Source organism: Balaenoptera ricei, chromosome 1 (assembly GCF_028023285.1).
Source record: "Balaenoptera ricei isolate mBalRic1 chromosome 1, mBalRic1.hap2, whole genome shotgun sequence".
Taxonomy (NCBI): Eukaryota; Metazoa; Chordata; class Mammalia; order Artiodactyla; family Balaenopteridae; genus Balaenoptera; species Balaenoptera ricei.
Genome location: NC_082639.1, coordinates 15,855,753 through 15,872,712, shown reverse-complemented (window position 1 = coordinate 15,872,712; position 16,960 = coordinate 15,855,753). Strand labels below are relative to the sequence as shown.

The 16,960-nt window shown below is 53.8% G+C and overlaps 2 protein-coding genes across 3 annotated transcripts in view; both read left to right on the top strand.

Moving 5' to 3' along the window:
* The window catches only part of KIF17 (kinesin family member 17), a 43,901-nt gene extending 39,710 nt beyond the window's left edge, over positions 1 to 4,191 (top strand). The window contains exons 13-15 of one of the 2 annotated variants that reach the window (XM_059895433.1): positions 916 to 983; positions 2,843 to 2,960; positions 3,935 to 4,191. In XM_059895433.1, the coding sequence (XP_059751416.1) occupies positions 916 to 983; positions 2,843 to 2,960; positions 3,935 to 4,113 (365 nt within the window). In that variant the 3' untranslated portion in view covers positions 4,114 to 4,191. Of the gene's footprint in view, positions 1 to 912; positions 984 to 2,842; positions 2,961 to 3,934 lie in introns of both variants that reach the window. The other variant, XM_059895425.1, reaches the window with a different exon arrangement.
* A 3,195-nt stretch (positions 4,192 to 7,386) lies between these two features.
* On the top strand, positions 7,387 to 16,923 carry DDOST (dolichyl-diphosphooligosaccharide--protein glycosyltransferase non-catalytic subunit). The gene is made up of 11 exons (XM_059915259.1): positions 7,387 to 7,608; positions 7,843 to 7,953; positions 12,810 to 12,896; positions 13,723 to 13,826; positions 13,961 to 14,055; positions 14,355 to 14,448; positions 14,715 to 14,863; positions 15,273 to 15,420; positions 16,055 to 16,175; positions 16,298 to 16,404; positions 16,495 to 16,923. Exons 1-11 carry the CDS (start codon positions 7,455 to 7,457, stop codon positions 16,642 to 16,644), a joined length of 1,320 nt encoding a protein of 439 aa, XP_059771242.1. The 5' UTR covers positions 7,387 to 7,454; the 3' UTR covers positions 16,645 to 16,923.
* Positions 16,924 to 16,960: the final 37 nt, after the last annotated feature.

Here is a 16,960-nt window from a genome sequence, read left to right as displayed (position 1 = left end):
TGTGACCTTCTGGGGACTCAGTGCCCTCCTCTGTGAAATGGGGATGAATAACAGCACTTTCCTTAAAGATTGCTGGGTGGCTTAAAATGTGTTAGTACACGTAAAACCCTTAGAGCCATGCTTGGCACATTTTCAATGTGTGGTACATTTTCTTATCGTGATCATCATTGTCATTATTTCATCCTACAATAACCCTGTGAAGGACAAAGATTTTTTACACCTGTTTTACATATGAGGAAACTCAGAGAATGTAAGTGACTTATCCAAAATCACAGTCATAGCGGTGAGTTGTAGGCCAGGGACAGAAACGAGCTGTTCAGAGTTTCAGGCCTGGTTCACCTTCTGCTTTTGCTGCTGACCTCCTGTGTGACGTTATGTTGGTCAATGTCCCTCTCTGGGCTTTGGTCCCCTGATCGTCACAAAGAAGGGGTTGGAAAAGATGATCTTGAAGACTCCCCCACCTCCACTGAGTCCGAGTAGGGTCAGACTTGCAGTGGATCCTCTCCAGCCACCTGCTGGCTCTGCCCATTCAGGGAGCAGCAGTCTCCTACATCCCACGGGGCCCGCACTGGTCCTCACCTGGTCAGAGGGTACCCATCCAGGTCCTACATCTCTGACAATCACGGATGGCACTGGCACCATCCCTACTGGAACTCCAGCCACCCCATTTCCCACAGTCTGCAGGCAGAGTGGCCTTTCTCCCTGCGCCCACCTGCTCTCTAGCCTGGAGGCAGGGGAGTGGCTTCTTTGGTCTGAGCCCTCCTGTTGTCTGTTTCCCAAAGCCAGCCCCTTGCTTGGGCTGGAAGGTGTCCTCCCCTAGCTCCAAGCCTGAGCCAGGCCTGAGCGCCCAGCCCCCCGTCCCTCTGGCCCTCATTCCAGGCAGCAGTGACCTCAGCTTCTGTTTTCTCATAGCAGTTTCAACAGGGCTACAGAACAGATCAGCCCGCAAAACCTCCACAGCGGACAACGGTGAACCAGGCACGGTAAGGTCTCTGGGAGAGCGAGGGGAGAGCTGGCATCGGGCAGGCTTGGCCCCCAAGGCGCAGTGGGTCAGCGCTGCTGTAGAAACTGGACTCTATTTCTGTCCACCTCATGATTAAAGTGGGGGGCTGAGCCAGGACCCTTTCTGTGTAATTCTTTGTACCCAGACCCTCCACCCCCTCTGGCCCTCATTCAAAAGCCCTTTATGCGCATAAAGACCAGAGGAAAAGCAGGGGTTCAAGGCAGCCCACCCTGCTGGTGAAGGACAGAAGCTTCAGCTTCAACCCAGTGGCCAAGGAGTTCATTCTGGTTCCCTTGGTCCCAGCTGGTACCCTTGGACTGAAAGCATCCTCAGAGTTTCCATAAATAGTCATTGGGATTCTGAAGTCACTTTATTTCATATCTCCCTTATTTTGTATTACAACAAATATATATCCTTAAAGCAGAGGTCAGCTTTTCTCTAAAGGACCAAACAGTAAATATTTTAGGGTCTGGGGGCCATATGGTCTCTGACACAACTACTCAACTCTGCCATGATAGCACAAAACCAGCCATACGCAATATGTAAACAAATGAACACAGCTGCGTTCCAATAAAACTTTACAAGAACAGCCTGTGGGCCAGATTTGGCCCATAGGCTGTAATTTGCTGATCACTGTCTTAAACCATTACAGATATTTTGGAAAACCTACACAGAAAATACATTTGCAGTCATGATAAGGCCACTCATAGGTTAATGAATTCCAGCTAAGCATCTCCGCCTGAGCAACTCAGGCTGGTTAAAGCTCTGATTGGCTGCTTTTGATGCCTTAACTTTGTAAAAAAAAAAAAAAAAAAAAAGTGTTAAGTTGTTCCTGAAACAACCATTCTTAACCTGGGACCACAAATGGGTTATATTAGAATGCTTTTAGTTCCAGTAAGCAAACTAGGGAATTTATTGGTTCATGTTAAGTGTACCAGTTTCAGGCATGGCTGGATCAAGGGGCTCAGCCAGTCCTGGTTCTGTGTGTTTCTTGACCTTTTGGCTCTGTTTCACTTGGAATCCTAGGTTTGGACTCAGGCAGGCTTTCTCCATGTGGCAGGAAAGATGGCTGCTAGCAATTGGTGATCCAATAGGAAGAGAGACCTGGTCTTTTAGAGCATCCTTAAACCAATGCGTGTGGCAAGATTCTGATTGGCTCTGCCTGGGTCATGGGCCTACTTTTGGACCAATGACTATATCCAGAAGATGTAGTTCTGTGATTGGCCCAGTCTGGATCACATGTCCAGCTGTGTAGCAAGGGGATGGGCAGGTGGGAGTGGTGATATTAGGGTGCTATGAATGATCACCCCACCAGGACCATGTCAAGTGGGAGAAGGGTAGTTCCCTGAAGGAAGAGATTCAGGCTGAAGAAAAGAAATCCACTATAGCAGTGAAAAATACTAGTCCTTGGTGATAAAAATGTTGGGACTCCAGTTCTCATGATCATAAGTGAGCTCACGAGTTGAGTACTGTATTACCTATTCTGTGAATATATTGTGATGGGTTTAAGGGTGTGTAACATCATCCTTGCCCCGATGGACCTTGTTTTGAGCTTTGCAGGAGGAACAAGGCACTTCGCGTCCCAAGGAAGATGGGGGTGGAGGGTGGGGAGGAGCATGTGTAGGCTTGGCTGGTGACTGTGACCCTTTTGCCCTGAGCTGCCTGGATCCCACTGCAAGTGTCTGGGGTCTGAAGTGTAGGGTACACCAACGTGGGCAGTGAGGTTCAGGGCAGCCCTGCCACCCAGGCTGGCAGAGCCTGCTGAACCCTGGGTAAGGGCCCAGATAAGAACTGCACAAACAAGGGGTCTTAACCTGTGAGGATTTGGAATCTCAGCAGGAAGAAGACCGCTACAGGCTGATGCTCAGCCGGAGTGACAGTGAAAACATTGCCAGTAACTACTTCCGGCCCAAGCGGGCCAGCCAGATCCTCAGCACGAATCCCATGAAGAGCCTCAGTGAGTACCCTGCCCACCTCCTGTCCCCCAGGCCCTCCCTGAGCGCTCTGGAGGATTTGGAGTCACACAGGCCTGGGTCAGAAACCCCTTTCCCTCTCTGAGCCTCAGTTTCCTCAGCTGTAAACTGAGGGGGTATGCCTTCTCCTCAGGATCAGGTGAGATGAGGTGGGAAGTGCTCAGTACACAGCCTCCCCTTTCCTCCCCCGCTCCGTCTCCCGGTGGGGAGGTGCTGAGCTGGATCCTCTGTCTCCCCGACACGCAGAAGGTCCTCAGCACACAGCTTGGGCCCCGGCCTGGAGTTGTCTGGGACTTGGTCAGTTGCTCACCAGCTTCCTCAGATGCCAGTATGGTGACTTTCTCCCACTGAGCCAAGTGGGGGCAAACAGGACCACAAAAGCAAAACACATTTTTACAAGCAAGAATCGAAAATCACTTTGTTCCTCTGCTTTTAAAACTAAAATCAAAGTCCACAGAGCTTCCAATAAAATACCAATAAAAAGCAAATCTCAGTTCTACACAGAGGTTATTTGAGAGACAGAATGGGTGGAGTTGAGGAATAAGGAGGGAAAAGCTGGACAGGAAAGAAACTGACATCAGCTGAGTAGTTGGCATCGTGCCCATGTTGCAGATGAGGAAACTGAGGCTCAGAGAGAAGTGGCTCCCTAAGGTTATACTTCCAGGAAGTGGTGGAGCAGGGATTTGAACCAGGCTTGTGTGGCTTGACAGTCCAGGCTGCCTCAGCCTGAGGCTTTAAAACTCCATGCTCCCAGCCCAGACCCTTTGGATGCAGATGTAGTGCTGGGTCCAAGGCCTCAACCAGAGCAGCTTCTCAGAGCTTGGGGTCCCAGCTGCGGGACCAGGGCCTCTGGCTGTGTGGGGGGTGGACCAGACTTTGCACCCCGCACACACGGAGTCTTTTCTCTCCATCCTCTGTGCTCCTGGCTTACCAGCGCTTCTGCCCTGCTTCTCCACAGCACATCACAGCTCGCCGCCAGGCCTCAGCTCCCCACTTGGCAACAGCTCTGCCATCCCACCCACCCAGGCCCCTGAAATGCCCCAGCCTCGGCCCTTCCGACTTGAGTCCCTTGACATCCCCTTCACCAAGGCCAAGCGTAAGAAAAGCAAAAGCAGCTTTGGCGGTGAGCCTCTGTGAACACATTGCCTGCTGCTGCCCTGCCTCTGGGCTCCGTGAGACTGCCAGGCCCCTCTGGGGAAGACCCAGCTAGGTCTCCTCCTACCTGCCCCCCACAGTTCTGGGGGCGCCCGAGGGGGCCCTGGCCCTGGGAAGGCACAGTCCCCTCCCTGCTACCCAGAGAGCCCACTCTGCCCGGGGCATGAGCTCCTTGGAGGCTGGACCATCCTTGGAGAGACGTGCTCCGGCTCTCCACGCCACGTCAGTGTTTTCATCTGCCCGCCACTGTGCCCACCAGTGTTGTCCTGTGCCTCCATGGGCTCAGAAACCTCAGCTCTGCCTCAAGGCCTTCACTAGCAGCCCGATAGAGTGGGGCAGTGACTTCCACATGGGTCAAGCTCAATGTCTTGGCGATTGAAAATTGTGCCTCCATCTAGTAGGCCCCGCTTGGTGAGGAAGCCCTGTGGGACGGGCACAGGAGTCTTGGAGCAGCTGTTCCCGCGCTGCCCACTCCCAGCGGGTCTGCGGCCCAGAGGAGGCCACTCCACATTAAGCTGCCCTAATAAACTGCCTTTAACTGATGAACTGCCCTTCTCTGATCCTCTGACAGCATCACTGGGGCCCCTCCCTGCCACTGCCTGGCCTTCATGGGGAAGCTCTTTCGGAGCAAGGATTCTTTTTTTTTTTAAATTTATTTATTTATTTATTTTTGGCTGCGTTGGGTCTTTGTTGCTGCACGCGGGCTTTCTCTAGTTGCGGCGAGTGGGGGCTACTCTTCCTTGTGGTGCGGGGGCTACTCTTCCTTGCGGTGCACGGGCTTCTCATTGTGGTGGCTTCTCTTGTTGTGGAGCACGGGCTCTAGGCACGTGGGCTTCAGTAGTTGTGGCTCACGGGTTCTAGAGCGCAGGCTCAGTAGTTGTGGCACACGGGCTCAGTTGCTCCGCTGCATGTGGGATCTTCCCGGACCAGGGATCAAACCCGTGTCCCCTGCATTGGCAGGCGGATTCCTAACCACTGCGCCACCAGGGAAGTCCCGGAGCAGGGATTCTTAACTGCCTGTAGGCTCCAGGGTTCCTGCAATCCCCTGTAATTGTGAGTGTAAGTGCATTTTGTCTGGGGAGAGCATGTGAATGTGAACTGTCGTTAGATCCTCGAAGGATCTGTGACCCAGGAAAGCAGAGTCCTTGTTTTGGAAAATAGGGGCCACATCTTGCTGAGGCCCAGAGAAGACCCAGGTCTTGATGGCCCTCAGGGGCTGTGCTGGAACTGCATGTCCTAACATGGCCAGAAATGAATCCAGGCCACCCCAGCTGCCTAAGACAGACCCATCCCTTTGCCCATTGTATCCCAGGCCTGCCCTGTGGGAGGGGCCCACAATCTGAGGGAAAAGTCTTGGCCTTTGGTGCTATCCTAAGCCTCATTTTACGCTGAGCCTCATCTGTGATATGGGGATACCAACCTCATAGGGTTATCGTGAAGGTTAAATGAGATAGTGTGTAAAGTTCCCAGTGTGTAGCAGGTGCTCTGTGTTAGTCCCCCTAAATCCTCCCCCTCCATATTTTGTATTAATTACTGTGATACCTGCCACAAGCCACATGTCTGGCCCAAGGAGCTCACGCTCTGGAGAAGCTAGGGTGGAAGGTGATTAGGAAACTTTGGAGATCAGTCTAAGGAGAGTCAGGCCGCAGTGCATACTTTGAGCAAGAGGATGTAAGATCAGGTCTTTATGGGGAACAGAGTGCCCTTGTGAAGGGAGCAGCAGTGGGTAGGGCTACCATAAAGGATGGAGAAGATCGCGGGGCTTAAGATGGGAATGTGAGAAGAGGGTTCCTGGTGGAGGGGGCTGCATGAACAAAAGGCAGGAGGTGGGGAAGCTCAGGGTATGTTAAAGGTGGGAGGAGAACTGTTCCATGGAAGCCCTGAGCAGGGATGGAGAGGCTGATGAGGCTGCCCAGATGCGTTTAGGTGGAGACCTGCGTGAACAGCCTTTGGGTGCCCCTGAGCTGTGGCAGGCTGCTCAGCAACGGCCGGCACCATCAGGTCTGAGCTTGAGGTGGATTGACGTAGCATTGTGTGCAGAAGGGCAGGCGGGCTGGGCTGCGGGGCAGGAGCTAGGGGCAAGAGGCTTAACTGTCCGTGCAGCCCTAACCTTCCATGCAGGGGATGGAGGTAGAATCCATTAAGGAGATGCACAGAGCGAGACTTTGACTTTTGCCCCCGCATTCTTGGCTTGGTGGACAAGTATAAGAGGTCAGAAAAGAACGGCTACCTTCGCTCTCCACAGTTACCGTCACCATTTGCCCTGGGATTGTGTTTGGGACCCAGAGAATAGCTGAAGTCTTGGAGATGCTTGTGGTAGCTTTTACTTAGAGCCGTGGTGGGACTGAGGCAGGTCTGAGGTGAGCGGGTTGCCCCCGTGTCAGTTTAGAAGGGGCGGGGGCCAGCAGTACTGAGTGGAAGCTCAGACTGGCTCTGCACGAAGTGCTTCAAAACCCGCCCTAGTCCTCCCACGAGCCAAGGCTGTTCCAAAGGCACACAGGTAAGTAGGAGAGCTGGGCCTCGCCAGTGTCTATCGCCAACCTAGGACAGTGGCCTGGAGACCAGGGAAATGCCCAGGTAACAGGGCTAGTGAGAGACGGGGATTGGAAATGAACTCAGCTAGAGCTTTTGATTGGTAGGCCAGTCCGCCGCCCATCCACACTGCCTCCAGTGTGGTCCACCAGGCCGGGGAGGACAGGCTCGCGCCAAGGCCCTGGGCCCGTGAGCAGCAGGACAAATTCCCCACCCCCTCCGCGGTCCCTGATCTTTTTCCAACCACTTTCTCCCTGGAGACAGTGGGGGTGGGGCCTTGTTCCTAGTCGAATCTGTCCTGGGCCAGTGAAGACCGAGGAGGTGGCCCGAGTTGACGCCGCCACTGCCCCAGATCCTGTCCTGAACGCGACGGCTCAGACCAGGACCAATAGGTTGAAGAAGCGGGATCCGCCCATCCGTCCCAAGCTCCGGCGGGAAGCGGGTTCTGGGCTCCGGGCGGAAGCCCGGGATGGGCGGAACCAAAGGGCTATTAGCCCTGTTGATTGGCCGCGGCAGCAGAGCTGTCTCTCTAGGATTGAGCCTTTTCCTTTCGAGAGTCGGAGCCGCGCGCCCCTTCCACCAATAGCGTTCAGAGTATCCGCCTCCTACCGGTGCACTTCCGGTCGCGCTCCCCGCTCCTCACCGGTCCGAGCAGCGGCTCCGAACGCCCAGCCCCGACGTACTCGGATCACTTCCGGGTGGTACTCCACGACCACGGGCCGCGATTGGGCGACTGTGGAAGGGGCACTTCCGGTGTCCAGGTGCTTGGGTTCTTCGGCAGGAGCAGGAAGATGGGGCTCGGCGCCGCGGCCCGTGCTTGGTCCCTCTTGTGGCTGCTGCTGCCCTTGCTTGGCCTGGTCGGCGCCAACGGCCCCCGCACCTTGGTGCTGCTGGACAACCTCAACCTGCGGGAGACGCATTCGCTTTTCTTCCGGAGCCTGAAGGGTGAGACTGGGGCCCGGGAGGGCGGCAGGTGAAAGTTTGGGGTTGGAAAGGTCCCCAAGCCCGAGGACATTGGCCGCCCTCCCTCCCACTCGTTTTCCATGAGCTGGCCGTCCAGGTCTGACCTGCCTCTAGTGGGGCGGGAGGGTGGGGGCGGAGAACGGTCATGATCTCTGTCTGCAGCGGTGGTTTCCCTTTGCGTCCCCGTCTGCCTCAGCTCGCTGTTTTCTTCTCCAGATCGGGGCTTTGTACTCACATTCAAGACCGCAGATGACCCCAGCCTGTCCCTCATTAAGTACGGGGAGTTCCTCTATGACAATCTCATCATCTTCTCCCCTTCGGTAGAAGGTAAGGGCTGCCGGTCGCTCCCAGAACTGGGATTCGAGGCCCAGGACTGATTTATCCCTTTCTTCAGGATCTTGGGCATGTTCTGGGATGGGGTGAGTCGCCAGCCTTGGGCGCTGCTGCCACCAGAGAAGAGGAAAATGTTAACTTCTAACCTGGGCTTAGGAGAGGACATCTCCTTTCCAAAAGACACAGCTGAGGATTGTGGGATCAAGTGTTTTTGCAGACCGTAGAACTCCGGGCTCGGGATTCCCTGGCCGTCTGGTGGTGAGGACTCTGTGTGCTTTCACGGCCGAGGGTGCGGGTTCAATCCCTGGTCGGGGAACTAAGATCCCACACGACGCCCGGTGGGACCAAAAAAAAAAAAGAACTCCTGGCTCTGCTACTTAGGGAAGGGAGTTTTCTCTGTTAAAGGGCCTGATAAGAAAGATGGACACTCCCCCCACCCCGCATTGGGTTTGCCTGTGTGGAAAGAGGAAATGGCGTGCTATAAATATGGTTTGCTGTAAAGGGGCACTGATGGTAGTTGATCCTAAGAATTCAGATGGAGTCATAGTTAGGCTGAAAAGAACCTTTAGTGATTACCTAGTCTTACCCCCCATTTGAGGCTGGGTGGATATGTCCAGGGCTTAGCAGAAGGCTGGTTGTTGAACAGAATGAACATCTTCACTCGATTTTCCAATTGACATTCCTGTGACGGAGAGCTTACTATCTTATGAGGCAACCCACTCCACCACTGGACAGCTCTGTTAAGAAGTTCTTATATTTAACTGGAATTTGTCTCCCACTTCCTGCTTTGTTTATTTGGGGGCAGGGAGAGAAAGGGTTTCTGATACTCCCCAGGGCCTTAGAGAATAGGTCTAATGCTTATTTTGCTTACAGACGTAGCCTTCACATAATCAGGGCCCATTCAGGTGTTTCTTCTCCAGACTCAGTATCCCCAGTTCCTTTGGCTGTTTCCCTTTTGTCCTGCTTTTTCTGTGAGCATCCCAGTCGTTCTCTTCTTTAGTGGCTTCAGTTGATCTTTTTCTCAGAGGACGCAAGTTGTCCCTGTCCGGGGTAAGACAGTACTGCCATCTCTTCCTTCAGTTGATGAAGCTTAGGAAGGCTTTCACTTCACTGGCATCAACTTTATGCTCTGTGGTTTGTGTGAGACGGGGTTCTGCCAAATCCCTGACGTATTTTCCCCAAGTTCCCTTTACTTATCGAGCTGCCCCCACCTCCCCTGCAGCATGTGCCTTTGGAATTGGCTTTTTGGAGGCAAGTGTAGTACCAGTTAAAACCTTCAAGTCACTAGGCAGGCGAATGGAGCCTTTAGCAGGTTAATTGGCGTTTGCCAGGTTGCTGCTGTGGTGGAACTCTGAAATCGGTACCGAAGAGTGACAGAGAGCCTGCCCTTGAGGAGTTTTTCAGTGTGTCTCTGAGGAAATAAAAATAATTAAAAATAAGGACTTGAAAGGAGTTACCAAACCATGTGTCGGGATGTCCAAGATGGAGTGGCGGAACCGCCCAGGTTGTGCTCGGGAGTGTCTCTGAGAGGGAGGGAAGCAGTGGCAGGTGGATTGGGAGGAGGCTGAGGTAGGCTGCTGTTGGTGGGAGAAACGGCGGAGCCTAAACAACTGCTTCACAAATCTCAGTCAATTCTATACTCCCTTCATGATTTTTACCATTTTCCATATCATTTGTGCTAATAAAGTTTTTCTTCAAATTGACCTGCTTTAAAAAAAAAAAAAGGGCTTCCCTGGTGGCGCAGTGGTTGAGAATCTGCCTGCCAATGCAGGGGACACGGGTTCGAGCCCTGGTCTGGGAAGATCCCACATGCCGCGGAGCAACTAGGCCCGTGAGCCACAACTACTGAGCCTGCGCGTCTGGAGCCTGTGCTCCGCAACAAGAGAGGCCGCGATAGTGAGAGGCCCGCGCACCGCGATGAAGAGTGGCCCCCACTTGCCACAACTAGAGAAAGCCCTCGCACAGAAACGAAGACTCAACACAGCCAAAAATAAATAAATAAACAAATGTGGGGTTTAAAAAAAAAAAAAAGATTGGTCATGAGTTGATAAGAACAGAAAGTACGTTTTTAAAAAAAAAACAAAACAAAACACTAAAATACCACTTTAAAAGGAGACTAGTAATGAACCCATTATCACCACTGCAAATGGAAAGCCAGTGCTATCATTTGCTGTCAGTAGCGGGTACCTGTAAATAGAATGAATGCAGTGCTGTCAAGTTCTAGCTGATTCTCAGTCTGCTGAAGGCTTTGGGCCCGAGGCGTCCTCTTAAAAGAGGAGGTGAGCTAGCTTAGAGACGCGTTAAGACCAGTATCGGACTGTGACCATTCTCTTTGATCAAGAAGGCTGAAAAACTAACTGGAAAGGGAACGACGTCTCTGAGGTGCAGTGCTGTTTGAAGCCCTGCCCCACATCTGTTGTCACCCTGTCTGCCCTGCAGGGTGGGGAGCGCTGTCATGGGAAACCCTCCCGGGCGCCCGGGGAGGAGGCCACCGTGCTGGGGGCTGGGTTCAGGGTAAGGGTTTGGCCCCCGCCCCGAGGGCCCTCCTGTGCTACCACCGTGGTCCCCTTAGGTGTGAGGACGCCGGCCTGGTTCCCGTCTCCATGTATCGGTGGGTTCCTTGCCCTCTGGGACCCGGAAGCTCCCAAGGCACACGCGGTAACGGCTACAGGAGAAGGATCCTTCGCACATCCTCTGCACCCAGGAAACACTGGGCTCCTGTTTTACAGATGGGGAAACGGGCTCAGAAAGGTGAAGGGATTGCCTGGATCGAAGCCCGGGTATCTCAATTTCATAGCCTGTGTTACTATGCTAGAGTTTCAATGGCAACACTCTTGACGTTTTGGGCTGGACAGTTCTGTGTTGTGGGCGCTGTCCTGGGCCCCTACGCAGCAGATGGCAGTAGCCTCCTTCCCCTTCGTGACGAGAAACATCTCCGGGCATTGCCCTGAGCAGCACAGTCGCCTGGCTTGGGAACCACTGTGCTGTACCACGAAGCTGTCTTTGTGTTGTCTGAGGATCTGCCTGGCCTCTCTGGAGGAGGGTGGATGGATGGCTTAGCGTGCTGTGAGGGGTTGAGTCCCCACACACAAGATGTTCCGTCTATGCCTGATGGAAAGGCACGACGCTTTTAGTTTTTTCTCCTGAAAATTACCCCGCAGAAAAGAGGGCCGTTCTCCTATTCACATCTTCACAAAGTTATATTGTGGACTCATTTCTGACTGCCTGGTGGATGTAATGGACAGACTTCTGTGTCCAGTCCTAGTAAGTGGTACCTGCAACCTTCCAGTTGCTCAGGCCAGAAATCTTGGGGGGTTGTCCTTAGTGCCTCTCTCCCTCTCACACCCCACATCAGGCTTGGCCTTCAGAATGCAGGTGTAGGCCCGTCCCTCCTCCCCATTTCCCCTTCCCACCTCCCCTCTTCCCCTTCCCACCTCCCCTCTTCCCCTTCCCACCTCCCCTCTTCCCCTTCCCACCTCCCCTCTTCCCCTTCCCACCTCCCCTCTTCCCCTTCCCACCTCCCCTCCACCCCTCCACCCCTGTGGTCCAGTCACCACCCTTCACCGCCTGGGGGATCGCAGTGGCCTCCTAACCCATCACTCTGCTTCCACCCTCACCCCCTTGTACCCCATTCCCCACCTAGCTGCCAGAACCATCCTTTAAAGATATAAACAGATCACGTTGGTCTCCTGCTCAAAAGCCCTCCAGTGGCTCCTCCGCGTGGCCATTGTCGTCACGGGGCCTACAGAGCCTGCAGGAACCGGCCTGCTCTGCTGCTTCTCGCCGCTTTGCTCTCTCCAGTGGAGCCACGCTGGGCTCCTCGCTGGTGACCTGTTCCCCGCTTCGGGGACCTTGCCCCTGTCGTTCTCAATGCCTGGGATGCTCGCGCCCCCATCTGCCCAGCTCGCTCTCGCACCTGCTCAAAGGCACTGTGCTCTCCCAAGGGCTTCCCTGATCAGCGTACATGTATTACAGCCCCTCTCCCCCCTTTTTCTTCTCAGCACACAGGAAATAATTTTCATGTAATGAATAAGTGAATTACTAAGCACTCCCACCATTACTTTATGTTGAATGTCAGGGTGCACTTCGGGGAAGACTCAGGAGCCTGCAGTAGCCCCACTCAGTGCTAGTTCTGGATGCTTGTGGCTGTCCCAGCTGACTGACTAAAAAAGGGTATGCTCTCGCAACTACAGGTGCTGGAAATTAATGCACCTTTTTGGTGATCACTTTCAAACAGTATGTGAAGTGGTCCTGTCATGGCTGTCCTGGATCTAAATCTGTAGGATTAATAGGGAAAAAACCTCTCATGTCAGGCAGAGGCGTCCTAGTGTCAAGTGACAGCATCATCCTCAAATTCAAAAGGGCTGTTTCTCAGATGGCTTAGATGGAAGTGAAGTTGATGGGCCCTGGAAAACTGTGTTAGGTGACCCCAGAAGTGGCTCAAGTGAAGACAAAGATACTGATGTGAAAGGTGCAGGTGATAAGTTTGAATGAAATTGTTTCATGAAATGTGAGTGGGAAAATGTGACATTTCTAGATGAACAGTTTATGTGTGACTTGAAATATGTATGACTAACTTGACAGCTATAATTGGTAGGTGTTTGATTATTTCACTTGTACTTCTAAAGGTTTATCAATTTGAGCCATTATTTTTGGCTCTTCACACTGGGGAAGCTGGGAGAATTGCCCTGTGTCGGGGCATGCATGGTAAAGGTCCCTCTCGTTTTGGGCCTCCAGAGGGTGCTATCCCGTGATTGATTGCGGCTGGTCTGCGGGCCACCTTCCCCGCCCAAGTGTCAGAGGAGCAGTTAGAGGAAACTTCTGGGTCACGCGTCTGGTGATTCTTTCAGATTTCGGGGGAAATATCAACGTGGAGACCATCAGTACCTTTATCGACGGTGGAGGCCGTGTCCTTGTAGCTGCCAGCTCAGACATTGGTAAGTCTGACCTGGGAAGTTCTGGTGTTTTCCACCATTTCTCCAGGGAGCTTAGAGAGCTTTACAAATGGAAGCTGCTAAATTGGCACTCACGGAGCGGGGCCTCAGCCAGGGAGGGAGTGAGGGAACTCCAGTGCCATTTGGTCCCTCCTGTGCTTTCCTGTGACCGGAGCCCATGAGATGAGAAGTGGGTCCTTTAAAGGACTGGGGTCCCTGTTTGTTTGTTTTTCCTTTCTTCTGTTTTTGTCTTTTTCCTTTGTTTCTTTCGTGTTGTTTTGGTGGCTCTTCTTTGGTGACAGATTATTTTTGTGTTTCTTACATTGGACATTTTCAGAGATACGTAGAAGCAGGGAGAGGAGAGTTCCAGTGTTCGGAGTCCCGTGTACTTACCACCCAGCTGCACCAGTGAACACCACTGACCAGTCTTGTTTCATTTCTTCCAGTGTTGATAGGTTTTTAAAACCATATTGGGTGGGGTTCTTGGTGGGGCGATGATGAGGAAGAGAGAAACCTTGTAAGCCCAGGCTCATCCAGATCAAGTTCGCCCGTGGCAGTCACTTTGCTTCCAAGGAGGTTTCTTCGAAGAACCAAGGTCACTGTGCTTGCGGAGGGAGAGGGCCAGGTGGTGGCACTTGTCAGTTCAGGGTCCGACTCCCGCAGGCAGAACACCAGGGGTCCAGTGGGCGCTGCACCCGGACAGCTGAAGCTGCAGGGCCCCGGGGCTGACTGGTAGAGAGCGGCTCGTGAGGACGCTAGGACGAGGGGCACTGCTTAGCCCAGGGCCTGCCTTAGGGTCAGTCAGGCATCTCTTGGGTCTGTGCTGCAGGTGACCCTCTTCGAGAGCTGGGCAGTGAGTGTGGGATCGAATTTGATGAGGAGAAAACAGCTGTCATCGACCATCACAACTATGACATCTCAGACCTTGGCCAGGTAATCAGGACTGTCACCTTCCAGGTTTCAGGCCTTAATAGCAAAGTTCAGCCTAGAAACCGGGAGGGGGTCCGGAGAGGCTCCGTGGCTTGGGGTGCCTCTTCCTGACCCCCGTCTTCCCTCTGCCCCTGCAGCATACGCTCGTCGTGGCCGACACGGAGAACCTGCTCAAGGCCCCGACCATCGTGGGGAAGTCGTCTCTGAATCCCATCCTCTTTCGAGGTGTCGGGTGAGTGAGCAGCGAGAAGCCCGCAGAAACCCGGGGGGAAGGAGGAATTGCTTTCTTTTGTCAGGAAACCAGCCCAAACTTGTGACTGTTGGGGGGCTTTCCTTCCCCCAGAGGATGTGGATGAGATTAACATGTGACATTAAGAGTTAAGACTCCGTTGTTACAGCAAGAAGAGAGCTAGGTGTTTGGCTGTTAAAAGTAGGATTAATTCTTGTGAAGAAATGGCTCCTGGAGGACCCCAGGTCCTTTGGGCTCCGTTCTTGGGGTCAGGGTTGGACCGTTCTCTTTTCCTTCTACAGGATGGTGGCTGATCCTGACAATCCTTTGGTGCTGGACATCCTGACGGGCTCTTCCACCTCCTACTCCTTCTTCCCCGATAAACCCATCACCCAGGTGAGGGGCCTTTGCAGCCTTGAGGCCTCCTGGGCCTGGGCCTGGTAGCAGAGCACTTTTTGTTTGAAAACGAGAAGCAAGCAGGAGAGCACCCGTCTCTGAGGCAGTGAAATGAGAAGTTGGTGGGAGGGGGACGAGGGCAGCAACAGCGGGGGAGGGGGGTGGGTCTCAGCTTCTGCCCTCAGCTGGGGTCTGGGTGGTCCTGAGGCCCCGCTGCTGGTCCTTCGCCCTGGCTCTCCTGGCTCACGGCCTCGTGTCGTTCCCAGTACCCCCATGCCGTGGGGAAGAACACCCTCCTGATCGCGGGGCTGCAGGCCAGGAACAACGCCCGGGTCATCTTCAGCGGCTCCCTTGACTTCTTCAGCGACGCCTTCTTCAACTCGGCGGTGCAGAAAGCCGCGCCCGGCTCCCAGAGGTAGATGCAGGGGGTGCTTAGGGGTGTGGTCTGGGCGGTAGGTCTGCGTGGATGGGGAGGAAGGAGGCTTTTAGCTAAAAGTGTCAGAGGCTACGTATCTTCAGGTGCTTTCAAATTATTTGAAGACTTTATATTGTTGGTGTTGGTAGTCCAGACTTTTCAGGGTAGTGACGGCTTATCTGGAGATGTTTTGATAATTGTGTATTTATTGTGCAGGTGACATCCAAAGCAACACCTTGCACCTATCCTTTCCTGTGTTCCTGTTCACCAGCATCCCTAGATGTGTATGGCCTCTAGGCAGAAATTGGCTGTGTGTGGTTTATCCTGGTGGATAGTGATTGGTTTACCAGGCGCCACTGGAAGCAAGCTGGTTCCAGCGCTCCAGCCTCTTCCGTTTCCCCTTCTGCAGGTATTCCCAGACAGGCAACTACGAGCTAGCTGTGGCGCTTTCCCGCTGGGTGTTCAAGGAGGAGGGTGTCCTGCGTGTGGGGCCTGTGTCCCATCATCGGGTGGGCGAGACAGCCCCGCCCAACGCCTACACTGTTACTGACCTAGTGGTAAGAGCTCCTTGGAGCGGGAGGGCCCCCGGGTTTTGGCCAAGTTGATTCCGCTCAAAAGCACTTACTGAACATTTCTGTGTTGGGCCTGAGGGACCTAAATAAGGCTGAATAAGTTCATCTTCACTGTAAGAAAGTCAGTTGAGGTGTTGAGAGCCTGGCAAGTAAACCCGTATCCTAACAGGCGGCCTTCTTTGGAGGAGGTGTGCTTTCGCTGTGGGAATGCAGGAGTGGGAGGGGCTTTGCTGATTCACTCTGCTAGGAACGGATTTCACAAGAGAAACCACACTTGAGTTGGGTCTCGAGGGTGAAGCTGTCAGGAAGAGAAGTAGGGAAAGGCGAGAGCGGTGAACATGGAAGCAGGGATGCCCAGGAGTGCCCGCTGCATTCGGGGAGGGCAGCGTCTGGGTGCAGGCTTCCACGGGCTTGTAAAGGGGTGCAGGTACGGGTCAGAGGGGTGAGCCAGCTGGGTGGCGTCCTCCATCACTGTCCAGGGGTGGTGGGTGGGGCTTGCCCAGGTTTTCAGAACTCCTGGGGGTTCCTGCCAGACTCACGGTGGAGATTCAGTGCAGCTGAGGGCTGGGGGCGCCCCGCCAGTCCCCGGCCACCCCGGCTAACCGGCCTCTCGCCTCAGGAGTACAGCATCGTGATTGAGCAGCTCTCAGACGGCACGTGGGTCCCCTTTGATGGTGATGACATTCAGCTGGAGTTTGTCCGCATTGATCCTTTTGTGAGGACCTTCTTGAAGAGGAAAGGTGAGTGCAATTCTTGCAAGAGAAAACTCTGGGAAGCCTGTCCCTGCCTGGGGCTGGCTCTTGTGTGGCCGACAGATGCCGTGGGAAGCCCCTCCTGGTTACGTGTCTCGGCTCTTCCCCAGCTGGCAAGTACAGCGTCCAGTTCAAGTTGCCTGACGTGTACGGCGTGTTCCAGTTCAAAGTGGATTACAACCGGCTAGGCTACACACACTTATACTCTTCCACTCAGGTAAGCCGGCTCGCAGCCCCGTCCCCAGCCAGCGCTTGCCCCGCCTGGGCCTCCGCGTGGCCGGGGCCTGCCACCTCTGTCGTGTCGCAGGTGTCCGTGCGGCCCCTGCAGCACACGCAGTACGAGCGCTTCATCCCCTCGGCCTATCCCTACTACGCCAGCGCCTTCTCCATGATGGTGGGGCTCTTCATCTTCAGCGTCGTCTTCTTACACATGAAGGAGAAGGAGAAGTCTGACTGAGGGGCCGGCGCCCCGGACTCCTTACAACAGAGACGGAGGGTTTTTATAGGATTGCTTTTTCTCCCCTCTATGGTGGGTTTTTCTGGGGGGTTTTGTTTTTTTAAAGCTACGGACAGTGGCACAGCTTACCTCAGCGGGAGATGGAACATCGAGTACCAAGGGGTTGGGGGGTTAGGGAATAATTTCTGAGTTTTTCCACCTTGAATGCTAAGTGTGTTTTTCACATGTGAAGTCAGCTCTCATTTCTAAAATAAAGAGAAACATCGCCCTCAAACTTCATCTGGCCCCCATTGTGCTTTGCTGGTGTGGGTGCTGC